We start from the raw sequence: 27112 nt of genomic DNA, 5'->3' as shown, positions 1-27112 counted from the left end.
GATCCGATGCGCGTTTTGGCATAGCATTTGAGAAATTGCGCTTATGCAACTCTGCTGTCTGATTGGCTGGAGGTTGGATTGAGCTTGTGATCCAGTCATTAGGATTCGACATGTCAAATCCTTCTGATTTTCCTTGCGACTTGTCTCTGACCGGTCTGCAACTCGAAGCTGACAAGAGCTGTGACGTCACATCTCCCCTCACCCAGTCGCAAGCCAGTCAGCGACCGGTCGGGTCGTAAGGTGTGCAGTGGCCTTTAGACCATGGACGTTGTTGGGTTATGAGATGCATCAATGGTAATTAAACCCTGGTGCACACTATACCATCCGTTGCCATACGATTGTCAAATTAAATTATAACAGCATTTGATGTGAACACTCATTCCAGCCTATAAAATCTTAACAATCAAAGTGCTGTACAGTCATATATCAAAATTGAAATTCTAGTCTATTTCTAGCCTCTCTTTAGAGATAAAAGCAAATCCCATTCCAAATCACAGTAACGTCATTATCAGCTGCGACTTGACACCGATTTGGACTCGGTGAGATTTGCTAATTCTAATGAGATTTGCTAAACACTGCATCGCAACGGATCCTGTAGCATGCGCTGGGTGTTAGAATGTTTACATGAAACACTACTTTCAGTTAATTGTGCTTTTCGTCGGTCCAAAAGCTTGTGCAGTTTCAGCTACTATCATTTTTGGTCACAGAATCAAGTCGCAAGATTGATCATGCTATATGAGCACTCATCTTCAGCCACGAACCACAGTTTCTCTTCCAAAGCCCAAATCATGGACTGACTGACTGCTGGGATATAGGTCACATATAAAAGAGTTAGTCGGTCATAAAGGAGGCAATCCCGGGGAGATGGTTGAGAAGCGTCCAACCCTGGAATGTTCAATTTTGTACAGCAGCCTCAGCAAGAGGGACGTCTCATCCCCCAGGCCATGATGAAACATTTCAAGAAACCACCACACCTGGTCCGTCTGTAGATTATCGTTCAATGATCACGACGGATGAAGATCTCAAGAAATCACCACATCTGGCCTATCTGAAGATTATCGTTCCATGATCACGATGGATGGATGTTTATGCAGGATGAACTGTCACTTTCCGCCACAGACCTCCGCACAAACAGTTCCTCTCCCAGCGTTTCTCCCAGACCACCCTCACTGTGGATGATTGTTGGGTTACTGGAGGCATCAGTGATATACAGGAACACCTGCAGGAGAAGAGAATTAATTGGTTCAAACACTCTCAATGGCTCAATGACAAGGAGTATGAAAGCGTGATGTTGAGGGTTGCATGCATATTATTCAATTCAATTAAAAAATGGTCTTCATTGATAATCAAACATGTTAACAATCATACATGAAAAAACAGCAAGAGCTGGAAAAACCATGCTTACAAGTTGGTTTTGGCACATTATTAAATACACAGTAAAAACCATGGTAAAATGCATTAAGTTAATACAATTTAAATAAAGCATAAAAGGCAATGAACATGATGAATGAGTAAATGTAATATGATTATGGCAGACTTTAAGGAGAGGAGACTGACACTTATTTCAATGACAAAAAAATATTATTATGCAGGATGAACTGTCACTTTCTTATCATTGATTTGATGACAACAAAATAAGTAATCAATAAAAAATACATCAGAGGTTTCTTACTTCTTACTCTTTCCCTCTCTCATTAATGACATAATCATTTTGCCAAGCAATGAAAGGATTACAACATTTTTCTGATAAATTGAAATGACAATTATATTAAAAAAAAACAATCTACAACCATTACAATAAACTTTCAACTGTTTCATGGAAAGGTATTCTGCATCAAGACCATCATTAGGGCACATGAGCATATAAAAGGATCATCCACTTAGAGGTCAACATACTTGACTAACAGTTCCCCTTTACCCCCTTATGTACAAACCTTGAGCATCTCCTAATCTCTTTGTGGGGAGTTACACCGAGACTCAGCTTACGGACCACGTCAAATTTCTGATGGAGCCTGTCCGTCAGGGATCGGGTGTAGATCTCCGGACCAAGACTGAAAGTAGCAATGCTGATCATACGACCAGGAAGGGTGCCGAACTGGAACGATGACTGGCCATGTCTGACGTGGATCTTGCCTGTATAGCCTGGGAGTAAGGAATGGTTCGAGGAATTACTAATGATGTCACCATGGTGATGGTGGTATTAGAGATACCATTGATGATGATGGTGATGATGATGATGGTGATAACAGGGCTCGAATTAAGAATTTAAAGGGGCAAGGCCATTTTTTAAAAGGGCACTTAAGGGAAAGGGCAGGCAGTTTTCACTTTATGGGACATCCAAGGCCACCAAAAAAAGGGCATCAATAATAAATGCACTTTTCAATGGGGCACATGCACTGGATTACCGCAGGGCACCAAAGCCACAGCAAAAAAGGGCAGTTATGTTGGCCTTAAGTGTACAAATATTTGAAAGGGCATCAAGGCCATTTCTGAGGGCATCTAAGGCCATGGCCTTGGATGGCCTTGGATTAATTCGAGCCCTGTGATAATGATGATGGTGTTGATGATCATGGTGTTGGTGACGATGATCATGATGACAGTGATGAAAATGATGGTGATTATGATGATGGTGATGATGATAATGATGATTGTTGATGATGGCGGTGATAACAATGATGATGATGATAACAATGGTTATGATGATGTGATGATGATTTATGATGATGACATTTTTATGTTTACTGGGATGATGGTGGTGATGACAGTGATGTTTATGGTGATGATGATAGAAATTATGATAGTGGTGATGATGGCAACAATAATGATGATGATGATGATGTGGTGAAAACTGAAAAATAATTAAACGATAATGGTGAAGGTTCAAAAACTGTAATAAAATAATTAAAAAAAAAAACTTGAATAGGAGTCAGCTACATGTATGTGAGAATCTAGTTTACTAATGACACAAGGGGCCTGTGGCATAAAACGTTTTTACCTGAGAAAACTCTGGTAAAAACTGAAAACTAAGGTTAGTCTGATTTCTGCCATTGACTTTATTTAACACAAGGCAAAAACTCTGGCAAAACAACCTGAGTTTTCTCAGGTAAAACGTTTTATGCAACAGGCCCCAGATGTGCTAAAAATTACCTTCAGTAACAGGAGACAGATCCCATGGAGGAACACCAACCTGACTAGGTAAGAGTGTGCATTCATCTAGATCAGAAGAACAAAGCAAATAACACAATCTGATAAATATCTTTCAATTCAAGAATAAAACAGATATAGATAGAGTGCAAATTCCCTTCCACAATAAAAACAAGGGTGTCACTAGGGGGAGCACATAATACGCCTACCTGTAACGCAGAAAATGGAGTTATTGGTCAAGGTGGTGACTTGACCTTTAACCTTTGGACCTCAAAATTGATATAATTCCTGGGATCCATGCTAGTATCATATACACCAAATTACATGAGCCCAGGTTAAATTAAACTGAAGTTATCGGGTTTGCAAGGACTGCAGAAGGGTAAGATGAAAGCATGTCACTGTGACCTTGACCTTTGACCTTTTGATCTGAAAATCAATAGGCTTCGTGGGATCCATGCTAGTATCATACACGAAAATTATATGAGCATAGGTTATATTCAACTGAAGTTAAAAGGTAACAGAATGACTGACGGACAGACAGACAGTTGGACCACAAGCAATCGACTCTCCACCTCAACAGGCATAGTGAAACAGTGCAAATATTGACCTGTTTTTATTTTGTGATGACCTCCAAATTGCTCCAAACTAAACAAGAGTTTACCTGAAACCACAAATTACCAATTTTGTGTGGTATAAAATACATCACCACATTGGTGAAATCACGTCCAGAGAACGCGCACTACTGCGGAGTAATCTATGAGATTAAATATTAAATATCATATGTTTGTGGGCACATGAAGGGATTGTGTAACTTCATTCAGGAACTAAAAATATATATTTTTTCTGTTGCAGCTAATGCTGTAATCAGAATCCCAAACCTTTTGTTTTATACAGGAAGTACCTGAGATTTAATTGCTGCAATAATTATGAATGCAGTCATTTCACATGGGTACATATAGACGCTAAAGTTCACACTATAGGCTGATGGGCTGGGAACCCTGACTTACCAATGAGAGACTCATCTAGTTCTGTTGGTTGCTTATCATGATAGTGAACCCAAATTTGAGAGACCAGTCGAAAGAGACTTGGTATGAGTACGTCGGGGTCATCTGAAAATAAAAAAATATTCCAACATAAAATATTTCGAACATTGTTTATAAAAAATAAACAAATTTCAAATGCTGGTTTAACTAAGAGGATGGAAGATGGAATAAACATGCATGTGGTCAAACTACAGGCAGGAAAATGTGACTTAAATTTTTAAAGAAGACAATTGATTTATATTTTTGTTTTTGATCCATTGTTGGAAGGACAAGATCAAAAGTTCTTGACCACTTTAATATCCCTTAAATGACTGGGCAATGATTTGAATTGAATTCATTACTGAGAAGAATAAAAAATTGCATCCAGTGAAAATGAATGGAAATGGATTGTACCAAAGCATCAATTGAACATTGAGCAAAATACAATCCAACCAAATTAGACAATGAATGGAATTATTCACCTGCAGTAGTGGTAAAGACCGGAAGGCAGTTCTTCTGTAGTCTACCCCACATCCTGATAATAAGAAGGAGTTCTCTCAGCATCACCAGAGTGGGTACATCTCGCATCAAACTCACCTACATTGGATTAAAAATACATCTCATCTTGTTATTCAACTTCAAATGTCACCAGAGAGGGCACATCTCGTATCAAACTCATGACCTAGATTGGATTTAAAATACATCCCATCATTCAACTTCAAACATCAAAAGGACTTGTGCAAAATAAAGAATATGAGTTTCTTTGAACTTTTAAGTCCCTCATATACCAGACTCCCTGACACAGTATGACATAACAAAAATAAGGCTGGTAAGAAACACAATAAAGCCTATTTTCAAAACACACTAATTTTAGTTTCTTAAGCAAAATACTCCGTTTGCAAGTAGTGAATATGCATAAAACTTGCATAGTTATGCTTGGTTGCTTTTGGTACAGGGATCACCCATTTCCAGCCGGCAGCGGGTTAACCTTTTGACTACAGAATTCTGAACTTCCCAGTCTTCGTTTGTGAGCCATCTGGTTCAAATAAGCGATGGGTTAACCTGTTTTCTACAGAATTCTGAGCTTCCCAGTCTTCGTTCATGGACCATATGGTTCCAATGGGCAATGAGTTAATATGTTGATTACTGAACTCTGTCATTTCCAAGGGATTATCCAATTCCAATAGACAATAGGTTATTAACCTGTTGATTACTGAATTCTGTGATTCTCATATGCTTTATACAGGGGTCACCCAGTTCGACTAGGCAATGGCGTAACCTGTTGACCACTGAATTCTGTCATTTCCATAGGCTTTATACAGGGATTATCCAGTTCCAATAGGCAATGGGTTAACGTGTTGATTACTGAACTCTGTCATATCCATAGGCTTTATACAGGGATTATCCGGTTCCAATAGGCAATGGGTTAACCTGTTGATTACTGAATTCTGTCATTTCCATAGGCTTTATAAAGGGATTATCTAGTTCCAAGAGGCAATGGGTTAACCTGTTGATTACTGAAAAATTCTGTCATTCCCATATGCTTTATACAGGGATAACCCTGTTCCAAGAGGCAGTGGGTTAAACTGTTGACCACTGAATTCTGTCATTCCAACAGGCTTTATACAGGAATCACCTGGTTCCAGTCAGCTATGGGTTAACCTCTTGACTTCTGAATTCTGTCATTCCTATAGGCTTTATACAGGGGTCACCATGGGTTAACCTCTTGACTACTGAATTCTGCCATTCCTATAGGCTTTATACAGGGGTCACCCAGTTCCACGAGGCTATGGGTTAACCTCTTGACTACTGAATTCTGTCATTCCTATAGGCTTTATACAGGGGTCACCCAGTTCCACTAGGCAATGGGTTTACCTGTTGACTTCTGAATTCTGTCATTCCTATAGGCTTTATACAGGGGTCACCCAGTTCCACTAGGCAATGGTTTAACCTGTTGACCACTGAATTCTGTCATTCCTATAGGCTTTATACAGGGGTCACCCATTTCCACGAGGCAATGGGTTTACCTGTTGACTTCTGAATTCTGTCATTCCTATAGGCTTTATACAGGGGTCACCCAGTTCCACTAGGCAATGGTTTAACCTGTTGACCACTGAATTCTGTCATTCCTATAGGCTTTATACAGGGGTCACCCATTTCCACGAGGCAATGGGTTTACCTGTTGACCACTGAATTCTGTCATTCCTATAGGCTTTATACAGGGGTCACCCATTTCCACAAGGCAATGGGTTTACCTGTTGACTTCTGAATTCTTTAAATTCCTATAGGCTTTGTACGTACACAATCTGTTTTTCCAATAGGCAATGGGTTGTCCTGTTTTCTACAGAATTCTGCACTCCCCAGTCTCCGTTCATGGGCAAGATGATTCCAATAGGCAAGGGGTTAACCCGTTGACTTCTGAATTCTGTAAATTCCTATAGGCTTTATACAGGAATCACCTTGTTCCAGTCAGCTATGGGTTAACCTCTTGACTACTGAATTCTGTCATTCCTATAGACTTTATACAGGGGTCACCATGGGTTAACCTCTTGACTACTGAATTCTGTCATTCCTATAGGCTTTATGCAGGGGTCACCCAGTTCCATGAGGCTATGGGTTAACCTCTTGACTACTGAATTTTGTCATTCCTATAGGCTTTATACAGGGGTCACCCAGTTCTACTAGGCAATGGTTTAAACTGTTGACCACCGAATTCTGTCATTCCTATAGGCTTTATACAGGGGTCACCCATTTCCACGAGGCAATGGGTTTACCTGTTGACTTCTGAATTCTTTAAATTCCTATAGGCTTTGTACGTAGACAATCTGGTTCCAATAGGCAATGGGTGTCCTGTTCTCTACAGAATTCTGCACTCCCCAGTCTTCGTTCATGGGCAAAATGATTCCAATAGGCAAGGGGTTAACCTGTTAATTACTGAATTCTGTAAATTCATATAGGCTTTGTACTGGGATCACCAAGTTTGAGCAGGCGATGGGTTGAACTTACCCCTGGTCTGTTGGTAGGGCTCCCTGGAGGGGGTACAGCAGCAAGGCTCACTATGGTGTAATCAGCTACCCACTGGATCAATGGCTGTAGACACTGCAAGGTAGCTGGGAAATAAATATATTACATAGGTTAGTTAGAGAGCAGCTAGATTCACTATGGTGTAATCAGCTACCCACTGGATCAATGGCTGTAGACACTGCAAGGTAGCTGGGAAATAAATATATTACATAGGTTAGTTAGAGAGCAGCTAGATTCACTATGGTGTCATCAGCTACCCACTGGATCAATGGCTGTAGACACTGCAAGGTAGCTGAGACATAAATATATTACATAGGTTAGTTAGAGAACAGCTTGACTAACTATGGCGTAATAAATATATGGTAGTGGATCGTATTACCGAATACTTTTCATTATTTCAATAATATCAAACACATTATTCTCATAAAATTCACTATAAATACACAATTACCTACTGATATAAATATGTAAAAATTTTGCTGAAATTGTTTTTCCTTTTTATGATATTAGCTTCCAATCGGACCCCTCTTCGCATGTGAAATATTTTGGTCACTTGAAAAGGGTATCGTATTACCGAACGTGTGTTTTTTTCTATGAAAAAAGTTGAGAAAACAACAAAATTACTGATGAACTATTTTTACCATATTTTATTATTTTTAGAATATTAATACTTTGAAAATGTGTTTTTGACCATTTTTCATCATCTTTCTATTCAAGTTCCCTTTGGAAGAATGTTGCAAAGTTCTGAGCATATGGAATTATTTTCTGACGCTACGATGCGCGCGTTTGGTAATACAAGGCCGGTCGGTAAAACAATCACTCACTATACTTTTGAAATGTATCAGTGTATAGGTAAAATCATGTTCATTGGATGCATGCTACCACGCATTTAATAAAAGGAATAACTTGTGTGCCCATTGGCACGAGTATAACATGACTTTTAGTCATATGAAACATCACAGGAGAGTGAAAGCTTAATCAGATTTGATTGAATATCATTTGATCTACTAGGAGTTGATTTCTTGTACTGACACTGACCTGGTTCGACAACATACTCCTTGCTGTCTAGTTTCTTCAACAATGTGTCTGGGTTGGTTTCAGTGCTGTTTGCACACAAGGCTGGAAAAGAAAGGAAGAAATACATGGAGGGTTAGCACAACATAGCAGCCACCACTCTTCCACTGTAAAAATTAAGAATCTTCGCAGATAAAACCATATGTGTGTACCCTATCAAACAAATTGACAAGGGGGGAATTAAGGATAGGCAGTATTATATTGAAGTTTAACACCAGTCTTTATTCTGATTATGTAGATGACAATTTCAAATTGGTGCTGTTGTCTGGCAAGTTTTAACACTAAATATTTCTTATCATTACAGAACTTAATATCGATTATTTCATTGACTGCCCATGCCTACTAATGCAAAAATGAACAGGGAATGAGCGCTGCACAAAACATCAACTTTTTCGCTGGCCATTACATTGCGGTGTGATTACCAATGGATGACAAAAAAATCTTTATGCACATCCATATGAATTATAACAACTATTCTGCGAGTACTTTGAACTCTTTCAGTGGTCTTTTCACAATGAGGCATTCATCAAACGACAACTCAGCTTCATGAAAACAGCCGATCTGATGACCATTTTCAGCATTAGAAATATGGAAGAAAGCCCCCATTCCACACAACGGAGACCATTGAAAGACCACTGAAAGACTTAAAATTGGTGAGGTCTTACAGCGGTCTTCAATATCACTGAAATTTGTTATCTCTGTGGAAGGCTCTGAAAGACCCCTCAAAGAACTCTGAAAACTGATGGATATTTCTTGTCTTACTGGTCTTAGAGTAGTCCTATAAAGATCTTTCAATTGTCTTCCAGAGATTTTCTTTGCATCAAGTGATCTTTCAGAATTCTTTCCATGGACTCTGCCTGGTCTATCAACCGTCATTCAATTATCTTTCAATGACCTCTCATGAGTCTTACAGTGATCTCCGCAAATATCTTGAGAGACTGCCGAAAGATCATTGAAAGACTATGAATACCTTTGAAAGTTCATCGAAAGACCGCTGAAAGACCACTGAAAAACAATTTTTCTGTAAGACCATTGTAAGACTGTTTTGAACCGTTTCAAAAAGTTTTGGAGCCCATGAAGACCACAAAGATCACTGAAAGATTGGTCAGGACTCGTATAAGACCTCAAAGACCATGGTAGGTTCATTGAGAGACCTCTGAAAGATCAACCAAAATTCATGGTCTTTCAAGGGTCTTTCAGCGGTCTTGTTCTCTGTGGAATGGGGGTTTCAGTGATATAACAAAAATAAATATAAGTGGGTCTATGGAATGTTAATAGAACTTGGTCTACGGAATGCCAAACATACCACTGAGTTTCTCTGCTGGCCCTTTGTCTTGTGAGGAGATGGCACTTGCCCTGAGTAACGATTTGAAGACGTTTGCAGTGGAATGGAGAAGCAGCTTTCCATAACAGTCAACTGCCTTGCCAGACCCACTAGCAGAAAGCCTGTTCACACCAGAGAAAATGGTAGATGGTGATTGATCTTGTATCACTTTATTTAAATAAATATTCATAAAGGATCTAATGACATATAAAATAAAAAATTTACAAACACAATTAATGGCGGAAAAAAAAGTAGTCCAGGCCCTGGCGTATTATTGCCGAGGCAGGACATGCTGTATAAAGCATAATACAAGATAGAATAGAGAACAGAATAACATATCATAGCACAGATCTTGATTGCAATTAATCTTATAATATATTCTTATATTCTGGAGTAAAAACTAAATAATTTATGTCAGCAAATAAAAATATGAACGAGTGAATTATTGTTTTTTTCCAATATACAAGAGTTATTGCTTTCATTGGTATTAGGCATGGTCTTTATCATTGTCATCATTAATATTGTTAATTTACATAATTAATTATTAATATCTTTACTATATTGTTATTATTATCATCATTATAAATAATATCATTATCATTTCACTTTTAAGATAGTGTTTAGTAGGATGGTATGGGGAGAACCTCAAGGCCCTTTGATCTTTGGTCTATCATTTTTAAGCAGTAGAACAATCACAAGAGACAGTTTACCTGTACAAGCTTGCCTTGACAGCAACAAGCCTTGTGAAGAGAAGCTCCTGAGTAGAACTAGATTGTCTATTGACAGAATCTGAAAGCCGATCCAGCACCGTATCCACCATATCTACAGTTACAAAAAGAAAGTTAAATCAAGTTTGAAACTGTGACAGTGACTAAGTAGTACTGAAGAGGGTAAACTCCCGGGGTACAGTCAAAACATATTGCTGTACAAATGCATGGCCACATTATTTCCAAACACCCCCTAAACAAGTTTTTCTTGGTATGCAAAATAACCCCCTAAACAAGTTTTTTCGCGGGCTTTATTTACACATTTTGGCCATAAACAGGTTGTCGCCAGAATATGACCCCGGAGAAAAAGCTTGGGGACAGATAAAGATACCCTAAACACATTTGGCTAGTCTTTAAAAAAAAGCTTTTGAAAAAAAACATACCGTACATACGTTTGACCCTCAATTGACCATTGACCAGTCTTTGGAAACTATCCCTTTTTTATTTAAATTTGTGTACCCTTAACGAGCGTGGCCCACGTCCAAAACTGAAAAAAAAAACCACCCTTTTAAACACGTTTTTTGGTCGGTCACACCCCCCCAGGGTAAACTCCTTGGAAACTAACTAAAAGGTCATAGATCACAGATCAATATAAACTTTCTTGGTGTAATTGCTAAACATGAAGTAGTTCAATTATCAAGGTAGGAGTGGGAGCAGTCTGTAAATCTGATTGCCCGTGTGTGTATTTGAGTTTTGTCAGACGTGTATCAATCAGATATGATTATTTACGTCTGGGACCGACCTTTAACGTCACCATCCGAAAGACGTGACCAGGGCTCGAACCTCGACCCTCTGCATCAATTTGTAACTTCCCCACAGCTTGGATTACAGGCGCACGCCACAACGCCCAAAATGAGAACAACAACTTGTTACAAGAAGATCTTAATTTGGAGGCTGTGACACGACACAATTCTACAAGGTGTGTCACCTGCAAAGGAATATAAATCATGGTCTAAGTTCATAGGTCAAAGGTAAACTTACTGGGAGTGATTGTCAGCAGTAGATCCCACCAGTCATAGCCAGTGACGAGACAGTATTCTAGAAGGTGTACCACCTGGGCGATGGTATGCACTCGGGCTGTACCTACAAAGAGAAGTAATCAACATAGACTGATTAAACAGTACGCTGACTATACTTGAGTGTATGTCTGTGTATCATCTTGTAAGTTAGAATTTATATTCCTGCTCGATTGGTCATTAAATTGTAATAAAATAACACCAAGTTCTCTTTCCTTGCTCAAGGTTGCCTGTTCAGACTCTCATACTCAACTCGGGAGCGCTTCATAAAAGGACTTGTCGTACGTTTTATCCAACGAGTCCCATTTTATCCGACAGTTACCATAGTAACAGTGCTTCTCTACCAATCAGATTCAAGCAACATGTAAGATCTGATAACTTGTCGGACAAAATTGTTGATGAAACGCTCCCTAGATCTAACTCTATTTAGTCTAATACGGTGACTGTCTAATTTGCACTTCATCTAATTATAACTTTGTACTTAAATTAAAATTTTGGTTATAATAAGTTCATCTATATTGAATAGAATTGGAAACACTACTTATACCAAGTTAAAATTTGATGAAATAAGTATAGCCTAACTGAATATTAGACAAAAGTGCTAAGTGGTAATTAGAAAAACGGTTTGCAGACAAGCTTGGATGAGACCATGTGGGATAAGACCAGATGGAATGTGTACACAAAGTGAATGCAGACCAAGTGGTGATTACCATTGGAAGCACACTTTTTGGAAATTCTTCTAAATTCTGTCAAAACACAACTACATGTATCTCTACATAAGGCACATGGACTTATCTTGGTCTTATAAGCTCCCACACAGCATTCCTACTAGATTTTACCCTGGTCTAAGTCTTGGCCCAGAGTTGGTTTAATCTGAAAGACTATTGAGCTCACACATATGCACATACCATCCCTACTAGACCTTACCTTGGTCTAAGCCTTGGCCCAGCGTTGGTTCGATCTTAAACATACAGAGGGCTCCAGTTCGATCTATAGCCACCATGCTACAGCACGTAACAGACATCTCCATACATACTAGGTGCTTGCCATTGAAGTTGGGTCTTTTGGCTGGAAATAGAAACAGAATTTATAATACTAAATGAACAAGGAAAAATAGACATGGGTAGGTTACAGTAATGCTAATGAGTTATTTATTGTAGGTATATGGTTCAAAGAGGGGATATACAAAGAACGCATTAAGGAAGCAAGTAGAGGGTTGGGATGAGGATAGAAGATGCACTGATCCATGAAAAGTGGATGGAGGGGCAAGGGTGATTGCCACAAGTATGAAGTGAACCTGGCCATCCCTAGTTTACAGGGACAGAGTTGTACTTAAAACTTGGGACTACTGGCTAGCTGACTAAGACTTGAGCTCTAGATATATAGCTGTCCATTCTATTCCAAGGTGCACAAGATAATATAAGAGCATGTACATTTATATTTTACAGTCTTGGAAGGCTTCTTGTTTTGGGCATTCACATCACTAATCCAAATTTCAGAGAGACCATGCATTGGTGGAGATGATCATTATTTATGTATCAAGATATTTCACTCTCAAGAAAAAAGTTGGCCTAACAAAATTCCATAATTCTCATGTACAATGGCCCCCATAGCCAATGGATTCAACACCCCAACATAGACATGGAAGAAGCAAGTGATGGAGGAGAGTAGGAGGGTTTGGTTGAAGGAGGAGGATGCACTGAATGGAGTAAAGCAGAGAGAGGGAGTGAGGGCAATCTCTATGGCCCGTATTCTGAAGTCAGGTTTAACTTAAACCATGGTCTAACTCTGTGCTAAAATTATGGGAAGTCAAAAGTGTCAAAATTTTCATTAAGTTGTATGTTCTCTTATATTTACTGTGCTCTTTCCTGATTCATCGATTCATCTATTTATACTTTCTAGACAATTATGAATGATTTGAGAGCCAAATGAGCTGAAATATGATATCTCTACCGTTAGTGATTTATGTCACAATTGGCTATCCATACTTAAACCACAACTTTAAACCCGAGTTAAAGTTTAGTCCAACTTCAGAATACGGGCCTTTGAGTGCAAGGTTAATCTGGCCACCCATGAAGTCCAGGACTAAACCAGATATAAAACCTGGACAACTATGGCTACTTTACATAGGGACCACTCTGTTACTAAAGGCAAACACCCAGAGGATTGGCCAACGAACCTGGTGGGCCTGGTTCGGCTTTCATGATTCCTTCGTATCGTAGTGCTGCACACGGCTTGAGAGATGATCTACAGCATCAACAAAAGATAAACAAAGATGTTAAACAACAGATTGAAAAAGCAATGGTAGGCTTTCTAATTCTTTTTAATGGTATTTAGGATTGTATGATAGAATAGTCTACTGAGTAAGGATTATTATCCACATGCCCTAACATTCATTAACATTCATAATGGACCCCCCCCCCAAATAAAAAAAAATGGCTGAAATGGACAGGGCTCTAAAGGTTTCCTGAGCAAACGTTTGTACTTAATTGCTAAATAACAAATCAACGCTATTGCTATATGCGCACTTGTTCAAAACCAATCAGTGTTGCAATCAGTATTGCATTTGATCTTTAAAAGGGTCTCTTACAACAGAGGTCTCTTCAAAGGTAACTACTGTAGATGCACTCTAGAGGAAAGCAAGTGACATTACAATGCACTTACCTGTGTAATAGTTTAATGGTCCCTTCTTGGTTGGCTACAGCTATAGCCATACCCGGGCCATTGTACAGGGAGTTCATAGAGAGCTTAAGGGGTAGCTTTGGTAGAGCTATGGAGGTGATGATGGAAGAATCACTGTAGGTTGCACTGAACACCCATTTCTGCAGGAATAATAAGAAACAATAAAGCAATATTGACTGGCCTCGGGGCGATACGACATATATCGCCCAAACTAGATTTATATCAATTTAGTGAGGGCGATGTATGTCCTTTCGCTCCCTGGCCAGTCAATATTATTATTATGAACTAAATCAGACATCTACAGCAAAAATTGTTAGAATTGAGATATTTTAAATTTTAGAATGAGAATCTAGTTTCTCATGTTGAACAGACTGGGCCTCTGGACTTTACCATTTTGACGTAATAGAAATGACGCGTCCCTGGCCTAGGGACACAGTATCCAGCGTTGTCTCAACTTGATTACCATTATGACGTATAGCACTGGGCGGTTCAAGGACGCATACAAAAATGCGTAGAATACCCAGATATTAGCGCTGGCTTTTATTGCCCGCTACATTTCCACACATTTTCTCATTGACTTTCCTGAGCGGGCAATAAATTGGGCCCGTGTATAAATAATTGGAATTGTATTGACTGGCCATTTGATCCCAGTCTTAAGCAGGCAACGATGTTTCAAAGTTGCCCTGCTCAGATGTCTGATACGGTTAATAATAGGCAATATAGTCAATCATGTATAGGGGAAGGTATTTCAAATCACAATCATTTACACATTTGACTGATTCTCTTACTCCAATCGGACTCTGGATTTAACTCTACCAAGACATTTCAGAAATCCAGTCTTGTACCTTGTATGATCTTGACCTGGTGGGTGTTTCATAAAGCTGTTTGTAAGTTAGAACGACTGGTGATACTTTCTTTTGGTAAATGGTATACACCATAGAAGATGGTTTAGCACGTCAGAAAGGATTACCAGTCGTATTGAAAGTCGCTCTTAACTTACGAACAGCTTTTACGGTTTCCAGGTTAAATGTGTACATATCACAAGCGACATTGTCAGAAAGTTCACTTTCAGCTTTATGATAATGTAAATATCATTGGGTATCAAAATAAAAAGTTTTACATGATAAGCAAGAGAAAACACTGGAAGGAAATTTTGGTTTTATTGTGTGCGTTTGATTTTTGGAGTTGCCTTTGCTTGCAGCAGTTGCCAGGACGTACCAGTGTTTAAGGTTGATCTCTTTGGTGAAGAAATCTTGCAAGGGTAAAAAAAAATGGGGAAAAAAACATTACGCAACGAAGGGCATGTTGCAGAATTTTTTTTTGTTTAAATGCATCTCAAAGAATGAATCGCAAGTCTCAAATGAATGTTTTTGATTGGCTTCCTCCGAAGGCATACAAATGTTGTAGGTTGATCTCTGTGATGAGAAAATGTCGAGATACATAAATTTTGGATGAAAAAACATTATGCATTGAAGGGTCTGTCGCCGAAAAAAGGTTTGTTCAAACGCCTCTCAAAGAATCAAGTGCTGCTTCCAAATGAGTGCTTTTGATTGGCTGAAAATGGAGTTGCATTTGATTTTTGGAGTAGCATTTGATTGCAGTGGCCCCGAAGACATACCAGTGTTGTAGGTTGATCTCTATGGTGGGGAGAACCTGCCTGGAATAGTTTGTGTAATGGTATAGCCTCCTTCTTCAATGTCCAGCATTCTATACAAGATCCCATGGAACCTGAAAAGAAATTGGTCCAAGTAGATAATTTTACAGTTTTTACAAGTCTAATTTTCCCAATAATAACTTGGCATAAAAATGCTTATTAAAGGTAAATGCCAGTTGTGGTAACGATATCAAAATGAGTTCGTACAGAATCCAATGAAATGACCACCTAAGTGTCCGTTTGTATAAATAAAAAATATGTGCCAAAGGATTCTGGAAGAATTCGTGTAATTGCTGAGAAATCAGCAAATAAGCACAGGATTAGGGTCAAGTGTCGGGCCGACATTCAGAGCTATAATAATACACTGTCCCACGTGCTCTTATCTGTGTTGGTGATCTTCAGTGTGAACATTTTTCAGCGTAGATTTCAAGATTTCACAAAGTTCAGTTTATGTAACTGTACCAGATCTAGATCCTCGATGATATACTGACAATTAAGCCTGGTTTTACAGACTTTCTTATGAAATCAGTGTTTACTGCAACTACTGGTATTTCTCTTTAACAACAAGGATTGTAATCTACAATGATCACATTTCTGATTTAGCACCTAAGAATATGATCCAGATGTTCCGAATTAGTCTCCGGACTATAAAAACAGAGGGCTGTGTGATTGAATCCCAGTCATGACGTAATTTCCTTTATTAAGAAATTGATCTACATTGTACAGTATATGCAATCAACCCAGGTGAGGTAAATGATATCAAAGGAAACAAATCCTCAAAACGCTGTGAGCACAGGAGTTTGTAGCCGAGCTTAGCCAGGGTAACAAGATGGCCTTAAACACCTAAGAAAGTGGATATGTGTGCTACATAAATAATCATTATTACATATGAACACTACATACAGTATTTCAGTTGACATCCAGGAATAGAGCATCTCCTTCTCAAATCACTCAATATGGGAGGCGCGACAGCTCAGTCGGTAGAGCGGGGGATTCGTATTCTTCGTAATCTTACTCAATAACATCCATTTCTATGTATCTATCATTTATACTTCCTTATTTAATTTGTTTTAACTCAAATGTAATTGTATTTGGTATATTTACTGTATCACTTCCTTGTTACAAATTCCCCTAATATCAAAGCCACTAGCTTTTCTGTGGTGTTTGATCCTCACATTCAACAATGTTAATATTTACCCCTGTGATTTATACCTAGTAAATAAATTGAACTGAATATCATGACATACCCGAAGCACAAACCAGGAGTTGTTCAGTGGGGGCTGACCTAAGCTGTTGTTCTGTGCATTCCTTGTTGATGAACTGAACAGATGTTATAGATGGATCTACATTGAAAATCACATGAAACAATCAAACAATGTCAGGTTCATCTCGGCAATGTAACATAAAAATTAGCGATTGCTATGACTAATCAATCTATTAGGTATGATCCTTTGCATAAAATAGTTTCATGGGGGTGGGGTCGGTGGCTGTGGATTGTGCAATCACAACAAAAATTTGCATGATGATAGATAATCTACAAGGTTGCATACATGCAGGTAAATTTCACTAAAACTTGATAATTTATTTAATATGAATTAATTATGCTAATTTATTCATGAAATGATACCATTTGCTCTAATTCACTAAATAAAGCTCTTAGATTGCTATTTTTTTTAATGAATATTCTTTATAGCACTTTTAATCAGTATAAATGAGAAAACAGATCCAAATTTAATGAGGAGCAGAACAATCATTAAAGTTCTAGACATTACGGCGCAATACTTGCGCTGTTGAAAGACGGAATGTTCCTAGTATTTCATCGCAATTTGCTCCAGATTCTATTTTTAAGATGTTTTACATAGGACTGTGGTACAAAATGTAATGGAGAGCTTTCCTCTTATGACCATAAATGCTAATCAAAATTTGCAAGCAGAATTATTCCATCTCAAAGACAAAACAGAGAACTTACATTTATCTCTACTGGTGATCTCACACAGACATTGCATGTACAGAGAAGGTAGGTATTCTGTTGACAGATGCAGTTTATCTGAATTGAGAGGAATAAAAATATTGATGATGGTTAGTATTTTCATGCATTGATCAAGTTTACTGAGCTGGTCTTTCATCAAGCTGTTAATGCTCTTTATAAATTATGCATCAATAGGAATAATAGGTCACCCATTTTAGTCAGACCTGCCAACCTTCTACAACAAAAAAGTATTCTTTAAAGGAAAAAAGAAGAAGATTTTTTGACGAAAAAGAGTATTTTTAAAAATTTGTCTCGACCCTACAATCGCCAGTCTGTTGTAGTGAGATCGGTGAAAAAACATGTGAAATGGTTCTACTTGAAACTTGATAATTCACCCTTTTAAACATATGCTCGCAGGCAAGAATTGACTTGTTCCTGACAAGTTACTGGCCCAACAGTGATTTTTACCAGTCAAGGACTGTCGGAACGGCGCAAGTGTCACGTGCTGTGTATAATACATGGTCGGAAATTTAAAAAAAAGTAACAAATCGTACAAAAAAAGTACTGGTGTATTCATGGCAAAAGAGAGGAACAAATACTCTAAAAGGGAATGGTTGGCATGTCTGCATTCTTGCAAATGACTATTATGATTATCATCAGCTAATGTTGATACAAACGTCTGTAGATAAGAAATATTGTATTAATAAGGTAGGAAATTTAAAGGGGGAGTGAACTGTGAGTGGTCTCTCATTGAATGTGTATTGTAAAAGCATAGTCTTAGATTTCAGAAATCTACTATAAATACTACAGAGAATAAATTGACAAATAATTGTATTTGTATATAGAGAGCTAATATGTTTTGACTTTTGAGAGGAAAAGTAATTGTTTTGCTACTTGGTAACATAATTATTGCGGTATAAATGTATTGAATCGTTAATAAGTATGTTATCATTCAAGTGGGTCTATATTACTAGACTACACTAGCATTATGGGTCAGGAAACTGGCCAGGGGGCCGTTTCATGAAGCTGTTCGAAAGTTAAGAGTGACTTTAAGAATGACTGGTGATCCTTTCTTACATGCTTAACCATCACCAGTGAATTTACCACAAGAAAGGATCACCAGTCGTTCTTAAAGTCGCTCTTAACTTACGAACAGCTTTATGAAACACCCACCAGGTATGAGTATTTGAGGACTCGAGATGGCGCTATTGGTTTGTATCTGCTTTAATGATTTCTAAATTTCTTTGAGACTATTCCTTCTACTCTTCAGTCATCGTCATATCAAATCTTCATTTTCACTGACAACAATACATGTATCTTGTCTTGAATAACGATGTGAAAGTATTGAGAAGTTGATAAACCCTTACCATCTTTCCATGCTGGGGTAACTTTAAAACACTGGAGAGGACATCTTGTACCTCCATCTGATGTAGCTATCAGAATGTGCCCAGCTGAAAGCAAGGAAAGAAAATGATGTTAACCCTAATAAGACTGGGGGCTGATACAGCCCCCCTCGATATCATTTGCGATAAGTCTGCCGCAAAATTTTGTTTGACCGCGTCGCTCGCTGGCTTTTTACTTTCAAGTCTCGCACAACTTTTGAGACCGAAATTCCGACCCCTGAGTGTCGTTTCCAAAATTACGCAACATCTTGTAAGTGCATGCAGATCCAAAATTGCTCAAAAACATGAATTTGTGTACAAATCCAATGCAAATAGTGTTTTTAGTCAAAATTCATAAATGTATCATTATTTTTCCTTTTACTGATTAAAATCAATTAATTTCATCTTGTTTATGGACAAAATAATGTCCCCGGCAATTTCCATTAAAAACAATATAACACAAATAGCAAAAAAATAACAAAGAAATACATAAGAAATTTAGAAAACGATGAAATAAATAAGAAAATAAATGTGATGTTGAAATTTGTAAAGTACATTTGACCAGATTCCTATAAAGAACAACAAAATACCACCGACACCACTACTACTGCTAGTACTACAACCACTACAACAATACATAAAACCAAGAAAAAACCTACTACTTGTGAAGGCAATATCAGCCAAAGCAATGTGATTTCTTGAATTCCCAAGTCTCTCTGTCACGACGGTTGTTTTCCCATCTTTAAGAACAGTTACAGAAACCTGCAAAAATAAAAAAGCTTGTCCATTAAAGGTCAAGTCCACCTCAGAAAAATGTTGATTTGTATCAATAGAGAAAAATCAGACAGGCACAATGCTGAAAATTTCATCAAAATCGGATGTAAAATAAGAAAGTTATGACATTTCAAAGTTTCGCTTATTTTTCACAAAATAGTTATATGAACGAGCCAGTTACACCCAAATGAGAGAGTCGATGATGTCACTCACTCACTATTTCTTTTGTTTTTTATTGTTTGAATTATACAATATTCCAATTTTTACGAATTTGATGATTAGGACCTCCTTGCCTGAAGCACAAAATGTTAAAATATTGGATTTCCACTTGTTCAGGGAGGAATGAAACTTCATTTCACATGACAATGATGAGAAAATGAAAACATTTCATATTTCATATAACAAAATACAAAAGAAATAGTGAGTGAGTGATGTCATCATTTCCTCATTTGCATGCCGACTGAGATGTGCATATAACTGTTCTGTGAAATGAAGGGAGACTTTAAAATGTCATAACTTTCTTATTTTACATCCGATTTTGATGAAATTTTCAGTGTTCTGCTTGTTGATTTTTTCTCTTTTTATTCAAATCAAGTTTTTGTTGGGGTGGACTTGTCCTTTAACACTGTAACTACTAAACAAATGAAGAACCATGAAATAAGAGCCATATAAAGTGGCAGTGAGAAAATCCAAATTATTTATAATGCTGAGGATAACTGATCTTTTTGTGAAAATTAACTATTCCACCTTCTGCGATCCAGTTCTTAGTAGAACCATTATGAACCGAGGTCTGCCATTACAGTGCACATGTGATTGTTCTTGTTTAGTCTCCCCTGGGGGTGTTTCATTGCGGGTTCAGCCTGTGATTTCCATGAAAAAAATACAATAAGCCACTGCAAATCCTCCAATCTGATTGGATGAGAGCAAACTAGTCATTGAAAATCACTGACAAAATTCTTCATGAAATGCTTGCCTTCTAACTTACCGCCTAACAGACTTGGGCCCTGTCTTACAAAGACAGTTGATCTAATCAATCCTAACTTTATGGAAATCCATCAGTGTAAATACTTTTTTCTAAAGGAAATTTGCAAAATATCATTTGTAAACAAAGGAGAACTCACCAAACTGTCAAGAAATCAATGAACTTATGGATATACATTCATATGTAGAATTTTTTATTGAGCAAACATGCATTTTCTATGTTGACTTTGCTGACTTTTCATAGTTGTGATTGATCAAATTAATCGCAACTCTTTGTAAGACGGGCCCCCTGAATGTTCATGATCTTTCACAGATACATTATCTGGGAAATATGTTAACTATCATTACTGTTTTTTATTTCATTTTGCGATTCAGCTCTAAACGAAATACCAAGCGGAAAACACAGTTGACGGACCGTACTAAGCTTTTTTAATGGTGGATATGACTTTCAGAGGCAATAATATTACAAATGATGAAGTTATTTACCAGCCCAGTTCCCGTGACAAGGACCCAGCCTTGTGTTGGCCTCATGCCAAACTCCGCCAGGCTTGGAGTGAAACGTGTCCTGGAGAACTTATCCAGCATGTTAGGGCTGTCAATATTGTCAACATTGTAAGTGATCTGTGTGGAGAAAGAATAACATTACAAACTATTCAGTATGGAATCACATGTTAATTTACTGATACTAATTCAATTTTAAACAATATTGTGTTTTCAGAGGACTTGAAGTCCTAACAAAATATTGAATAAATGAAAATCAAGTAACATAAAAAAATTACATAAAAAGCCTGAAATCATATTCAGGTATGATCAGGGGAGTGTTTCATCAACATTTTCATCTGACAAGTTGTCAGATCTGACATCTTTCTGTGATGTTGATTGGCTGAGAGGTACTGTTACTATGGTAACTGTCGGATAAAATGGGACTTGTTGGATTAAACGTCTGACAAGTCCTTTCATGAAACGCCCTCCTGGAGCCTTTAGTAAAAAGCTTAGCAATCAACCCCATCTTTAAATGAAATACAACTTGACCTTTAAACAATGAGAGGCAATGACTTTAACTTATTTAAGTGCAACTTTTTCTGATAGGAGCCTGCATGAAGAATGAATATTTTGTGAATATAAATGTCAGTATTAACCCCCCCCCCATATTAAACTGAGTAAAAATTTTGAGGAGAGGGATAATTTGACCTACTTTGTTTATTAGATCAAATAGAGAAGCTGTCCTTACCCCACTTCACAATGACAAATGCAGTCAATTTTAAATCTCCATACATATCTGCATTATAACTTTTAACAAAAATAAAAATCATACCTTTTTTTTCATGTTTCAAATATTTATTCAAACTTTCATCATTCTTCTATGATTTTTTTCTTTTAATAATATAATGTATTTACGCTACCAGTCACAATTGTTTGACTCCCTATTAATACCTGTTAAAACCAGAGAACGATAGATTCACTGGACCGAATCTATTGTTCTCTGGTTTTAACAGGTAATAGTGAGTCAAACAATTGTGACTGGTAGTAAATCTTGTGTACATATGCTAAGTTGCTCTTATATATATTACCCCTGACAAGCTAGGTGACCCAATATGTGTTCACAACTTTATATTAATAACCAGTTACCTCACCTGGGTCAAGGGTAGCATAGTGCGGATGAAGAAAATTAATGCTTTGGCTGGAATTTGAACCCATGACCATCTGATTGCAGGGTTCAGAACCACTAGACCAGAGGCGGCGGAACATCAGGCTCGGACAAAGAAAGCGGAGGGGCACCTTTTGTCTGCCGAACAATAGGTGCCCCTCCACTTGCATTGTATGAGCCTACGTTCCACCGCCTCTGCACTAGACCATGATGCAAACAGAATTAAAATTTGTCATTTTATTGGATTACCCTTTTAATCAACTTTCCTGGATTCACGATGGATACTACTAACCTTCATGCCATTCCGCAGCCAAGAGATAGCAACGACGGGCTCACCAGGAATGTGGCTTTCAGCGGTACACACCCAGTCATTCATCAAGTGATGCTGCATCTGCCACAGGTAAACAGACCCCGAACCATCAGCAGAGAGAAGCTGGGTCCCCTCGCTGTTCCACTGCAAAGCTTGGATGGCATCGTTGTGCTCGCTTCCGAAGCTGGGAAAAATAGGAAAACGATATATGAGACCTGCACCCCACCTTGCTAAGAGATGCAATCAAACCCAACTGCTATTAATCTAAAATTTCTTTAAATATGCAAATTGCAACTTAAGTTTGAGTTTAAATCTACAGCAACACTTTTTAAGACAGAGAAAAGGCCCACAGTTCCTGTCCAAGATTTCATTAAAAACTTGATATTGACAAGGAACCCAAACTATCTAATGATTTGCTCATCTGGCAAAGAAATTAACACTTTTAAAATTTAGCCCATTTGTGCTGTAATACAAATGTTTTAGATTGAGAAGTGGCCTTGCAATAAAAAAAAATTGAAAGCTATTAGACCTCTAGGCCACTGATGTAAACCTTTTGTCTTTTCCCATTAAAGAACTAACTAACAAGACATCTGTCTATAAAGACCGCTTTTCTTATTAAGCGGTCTTTATACAAAGGTCACATAGCATTCATACCTGCAAACTTCCCATGGCCTGTCAGGATCCACGATGTGTATCGTTGGCCGGTAAACCTCCCTCTCTTCAGGTACTTTGGGATTGCCTATGGCTGTGAAAGCTACAGTGTTCCGGCATGACCAACTGAGCACACAATCATCAATAAGTTTCTTGATACTGAAGAAAGAATCAAAGAACTAATTAACAAGACGCCTGTCTATAAAGACCACCTTAAAGTGGTGGTCTTTATACAAAAGTCACATAGTATTGTTGGCCTGTACGGCTGTAAACCTCCCTCTCTTATTCACAATCAATATTCAAATTTTATTATTCAATAAAAAACATTTTAAATCTATGAATGTTTCTTCAAAACGGCACTTAGTAATACAGCTCTTCGAAGCTACGTACGTACAAGTCATATCGGAGCAGGTTCAAGGGTCAAGCCTATTGACTCGCAGTGTTTACAATATGGATACATGACATCGGTCTAGTAAGAAATCTCTACAGAGATGCCAAGTTCAAAGACCAGCAATGCGTGAGATTTTCTGTGAATCTGAGTGAGATCACAGACATTGTGTACAATGTATATGGGGATTGGCTGTGATAGTTGCGTGAGACAGAGATTTGAGGGGATGAACAAGAGTCCAAAATGCTTAAGTCTCACGCATAATGTGTGAGACTTGGTAGCTCTGCCTCTATTTTTTCTTATTGGGGGGGAAGCTATCATACTTTTATACGCATTAGGTGTATAAAGGTTGCAATTTAATAAAATTTTGGTCTATGTATGGACCACTAGTTCTAATGTTAAATATGAAGGGAATTCCCTTCTGGACTACGAGCTTCTCCACACTGCCATAGCCTGCCTTGTCTAGGCTCAGTGATCAAATGTCAATATCAAAATCATAAAAAATATGATCACTGAGTCCTCTAGGCTAGTCAAACGCTGTACAGTGTAAGAGGTTAGTATAGTATACTAACCTCGTATTAGTGTGAGTGGGGTCGCACTTTGGACATTGGCAAAGTTGAAGTTAGTTAGTTTTATAAAATAGCTCTCTATTTTTAAGCATCGTGATTGGCCAATACGCATCACATGACACCCAACTTTTTTGGTGCACTGCACAGCAGTGCCAAAGGTGCACAACGAAAATTGATATTGCACGCTCAAACACTCATTCAATGAACAAGGTTATGATATAACCTTGTTCTCACTTATATCTCCATGTGTGGCAAAATAAGGGTGGCAATGTTTGGCTTATTTTCTCTTTTTCTTTGGGGCAAATGCTTGATTTTTTTACACTGACAGTTTTCATTACACCTATTATTTATACTACTTGGCTCTTATTTCAATTTGATTCTTTAAATCATTTTTTTCTTAATTAAAAATAGAGATCAAAAAATGAAAATTTTCTTGCCATATTAATTTCCACCAATAGAGGGCGTACACAAAAATATGCCCAAAATTCAAGTTTTTGAGCGCTCTGGTGAATACAAAAATTATTCCCAAGGTACTAATGAAATATAAATTGCAACTGTATGGAAATTAGTAATTTTGGTCACAAAAGTGATATTTTAATGAATTGTTAAAGTATGTGCTCTTTACAACATTGGCATACCATAGTCTAGACCAAAACCTTCAGTCTCTGTATTTTGGTTGTTCCGCTGAACTGCGTTGGCTCCACTCATGAATGGGGATTACAGTAAAATGTCAGAAATTGTTGAATAAATCCCCAGAAACGACGGTTATTCCTGTCTAACCATAGTCCTACCTGTAGATTCCCCACAGGCAGGGTGGTAGCAGTGAACAAGTGCGCTCAAACCAGAGCGGGAGAAGTCCAACAAATCTGTAGTACTGTACACTTGTTCACTGCTACCATCTGGCCTGTGGAGAATATACAGGTAGGACTATGGTATGCCAATGCTGTATAGAGCACACACTTTAAAAAAACATTAAAATATCACTTTTGTGACCAAAATTACTAATTTCCATACAGTTTTAATTTATTTATCATTAGTAATGTGGGAATAATTTTTGTATTCACCAGAGTGCTCAAAAACTTGAAATTTGGGCATATTTTTGTGTACGCCCTCTATTAGTGGAAAGTAATATGGCAAGAAAATTTTCATTTTTTGATCTCTATTTTTAATTAAGAAAAAATTATATGATGGTGGGCCCCAAGTCTGCGCACCTAACAATTTGAGTTAAGATTTAACATGAATTTCTTCTTCTTTCACAAAATATTTTGGTTAATAGTGTTCCTTACATTATTAAGAGTAAGTGTACCAAATTTCTCATTAAAAAATGAAAGAAAATATAAGATTTTCTTGAAAAAACCTCGGGCTGTCATTTTCAGATTGAAAAAAAAATGGTACCCCATGTCTGCGCACTCATTCACTTTGCACACGATTCGGGGATTTTGATGACAAAGGCTGCATTTTGAGGCCGTCACATGAAATGCCCTGAATTCATTATTTTTCCACCATTTTGAGTCGGATTTTTTAATGAATACCTGCCTATGTATTGCATGTGTAAAGTTCGTGCCCGTTGCGTATCTTCTGTTACTAGAATCGCGCAGATACGCGGGTGCGCAGACTTGGGAGACCGCGCAGACATGGGGGAACTGACCATATGAAGAACCAAATTTAAATAAGAGCCAAGCAGTATGAATTAACAGGTCTAACATGTCTAATGGAAACTGTCAGTGTAAAAAATCAAGCATTCGCCCCAAAGAAAAAGAGAAAATAAGCCAAACATTGCCACCCTTATTTTGTCACATATAACTGAGAACAAGATATAACTGAGAACAAGGTTATATTATAACTTTGTTCATTGAATGAGTGGTATTGTACTGTACTTTTTAAAAATTTGGTTCTGTGTTAATTGCTATATTAAAACAAATAATGCACTCGCTCTGTCGTGCATAATGTAGAGAAAGCTTGGTTTCTTGAGATGATGCACACTGGGGACTCGCCGCAAGCGGCTCGTGCACACTGCAGCATCTATCTAAAGAAACCCCGCGTGCTCAGCATTTCCACTAACGCACTCGACTGCATGCATTATTATTTGTATAATAATAACGAAGTCACTGACACAAATATGAACGTATGGGTCACACAATTGAAAGTCCCACATTAAACAGGATCTCTCACCAAACATTAGCGTCCGTTTTCGGCCAGTCAGCAACAAATGCAAGCTCCATATTCACAGTATCCAATGCTTCTCATAAAAAGAACACATGAAATATTCGCAGATTTTGATTTCTTTTAGGCAAAACTGCAAAAATAATTCAGGCTGCTGCAACCAACTCAATATTCATCAACGTAGATGGCGCTTGAGAGTGACGCGATTTTGTTTGCTCAAGGCAGTTTTTTATATTTCTCTCAATATTTGCAATGAGATGCGCCCCAGAGAACAAATAATAATGATAATAATAATAATAATGATGATGATGATAATAATAATAATAATACGAATAATAACACATGTAATGATAATAAAATGATAATAATAAAAATGATATTATAATAACAATAAAAAAAATAAGAACACAAAATAAATCATATGTCAAAAAAACATTATTGTAATATACTCCTCCTCTTATTTCCTTTTATTTAGATTTTTCATTTTACATCCACTTATAATAATCTTTTATTTATTTCATTTTGCATTGAACCTACATGAAAAATCATATGTCCTATACTTTTCTCGGG

At 37.6% G+C, this 27112-nt stretch overlaps 1 protein-coding gene across 1 annotated transcript; it reads right to left on the bottom strand.

The window, feature by feature from the left end:
- Nucleotides 1-191: 191 nt before the first annotated feature.
- LOC121426139 (mediator of RNA polymerase II transcription subunit 16-like) lies at nucleotides 192-26732 on the bottom strand. The gene is made up of 22 exons (XM_041622311.1): nucleotides 26552-26732; nucleotides 23426-23581; nucleotides 22754-22955; nucleotides 21300-21434; nucleotides 19718-19820; nucleotides 19044-19127; nucleotides 17677-17754; nucleotides 16955-17050; nucleotides 15672-15781; nucleotides 14036-14193; nucleotides 13551-13618; nucleotides 12299-12439; nucleotides 11337-11438; nucleotides 10299-10410; nucleotides 9571-9710; nucleotides 8229-8309; nucleotides 7173-7276; nucleotides 4649-4763; nucleotides 4152-4253; nucleotides 3148-3213; nucleotides 1935-2142; nucleotides 192-1219 (listed from the first exon to the last, which is right to left on the bottom strand). Exons 1-22 carry the CDS (start codon nucleotides 26599-26601, stop codon nucleotides 1087-1089), a joined length of 2544 nt encoding a protein of 847 aa, XP_041478245.1. The 5' UTR covers nucleotides 26602-26732; the 3' UTR covers nucleotides 192-1086.
- Between the last annotated feature and the right edge of the window lie 380 nt (nucleotides 26733-27112).

Source organism: Lytechinus variegatus, chromosome 13 (genome assembly GCF_018143015.1).
Source record: "Lytechinus variegatus isolate NC3 chromosome 13, Lvar_3.0, whole genome shotgun sequence".
NCBI classification, from domain to species: domain Eukaryota; kingdom Metazoa; phylum Echinodermata; class Echinoidea; order Temnopleuroida; family Toxopneustidae; genus Lytechinus; species Lytechinus variegatus.
Note: the sequence above shows the minus strand (reverse complement) of the source record. Positions and strands in the feature narration are given on the sequence as shown.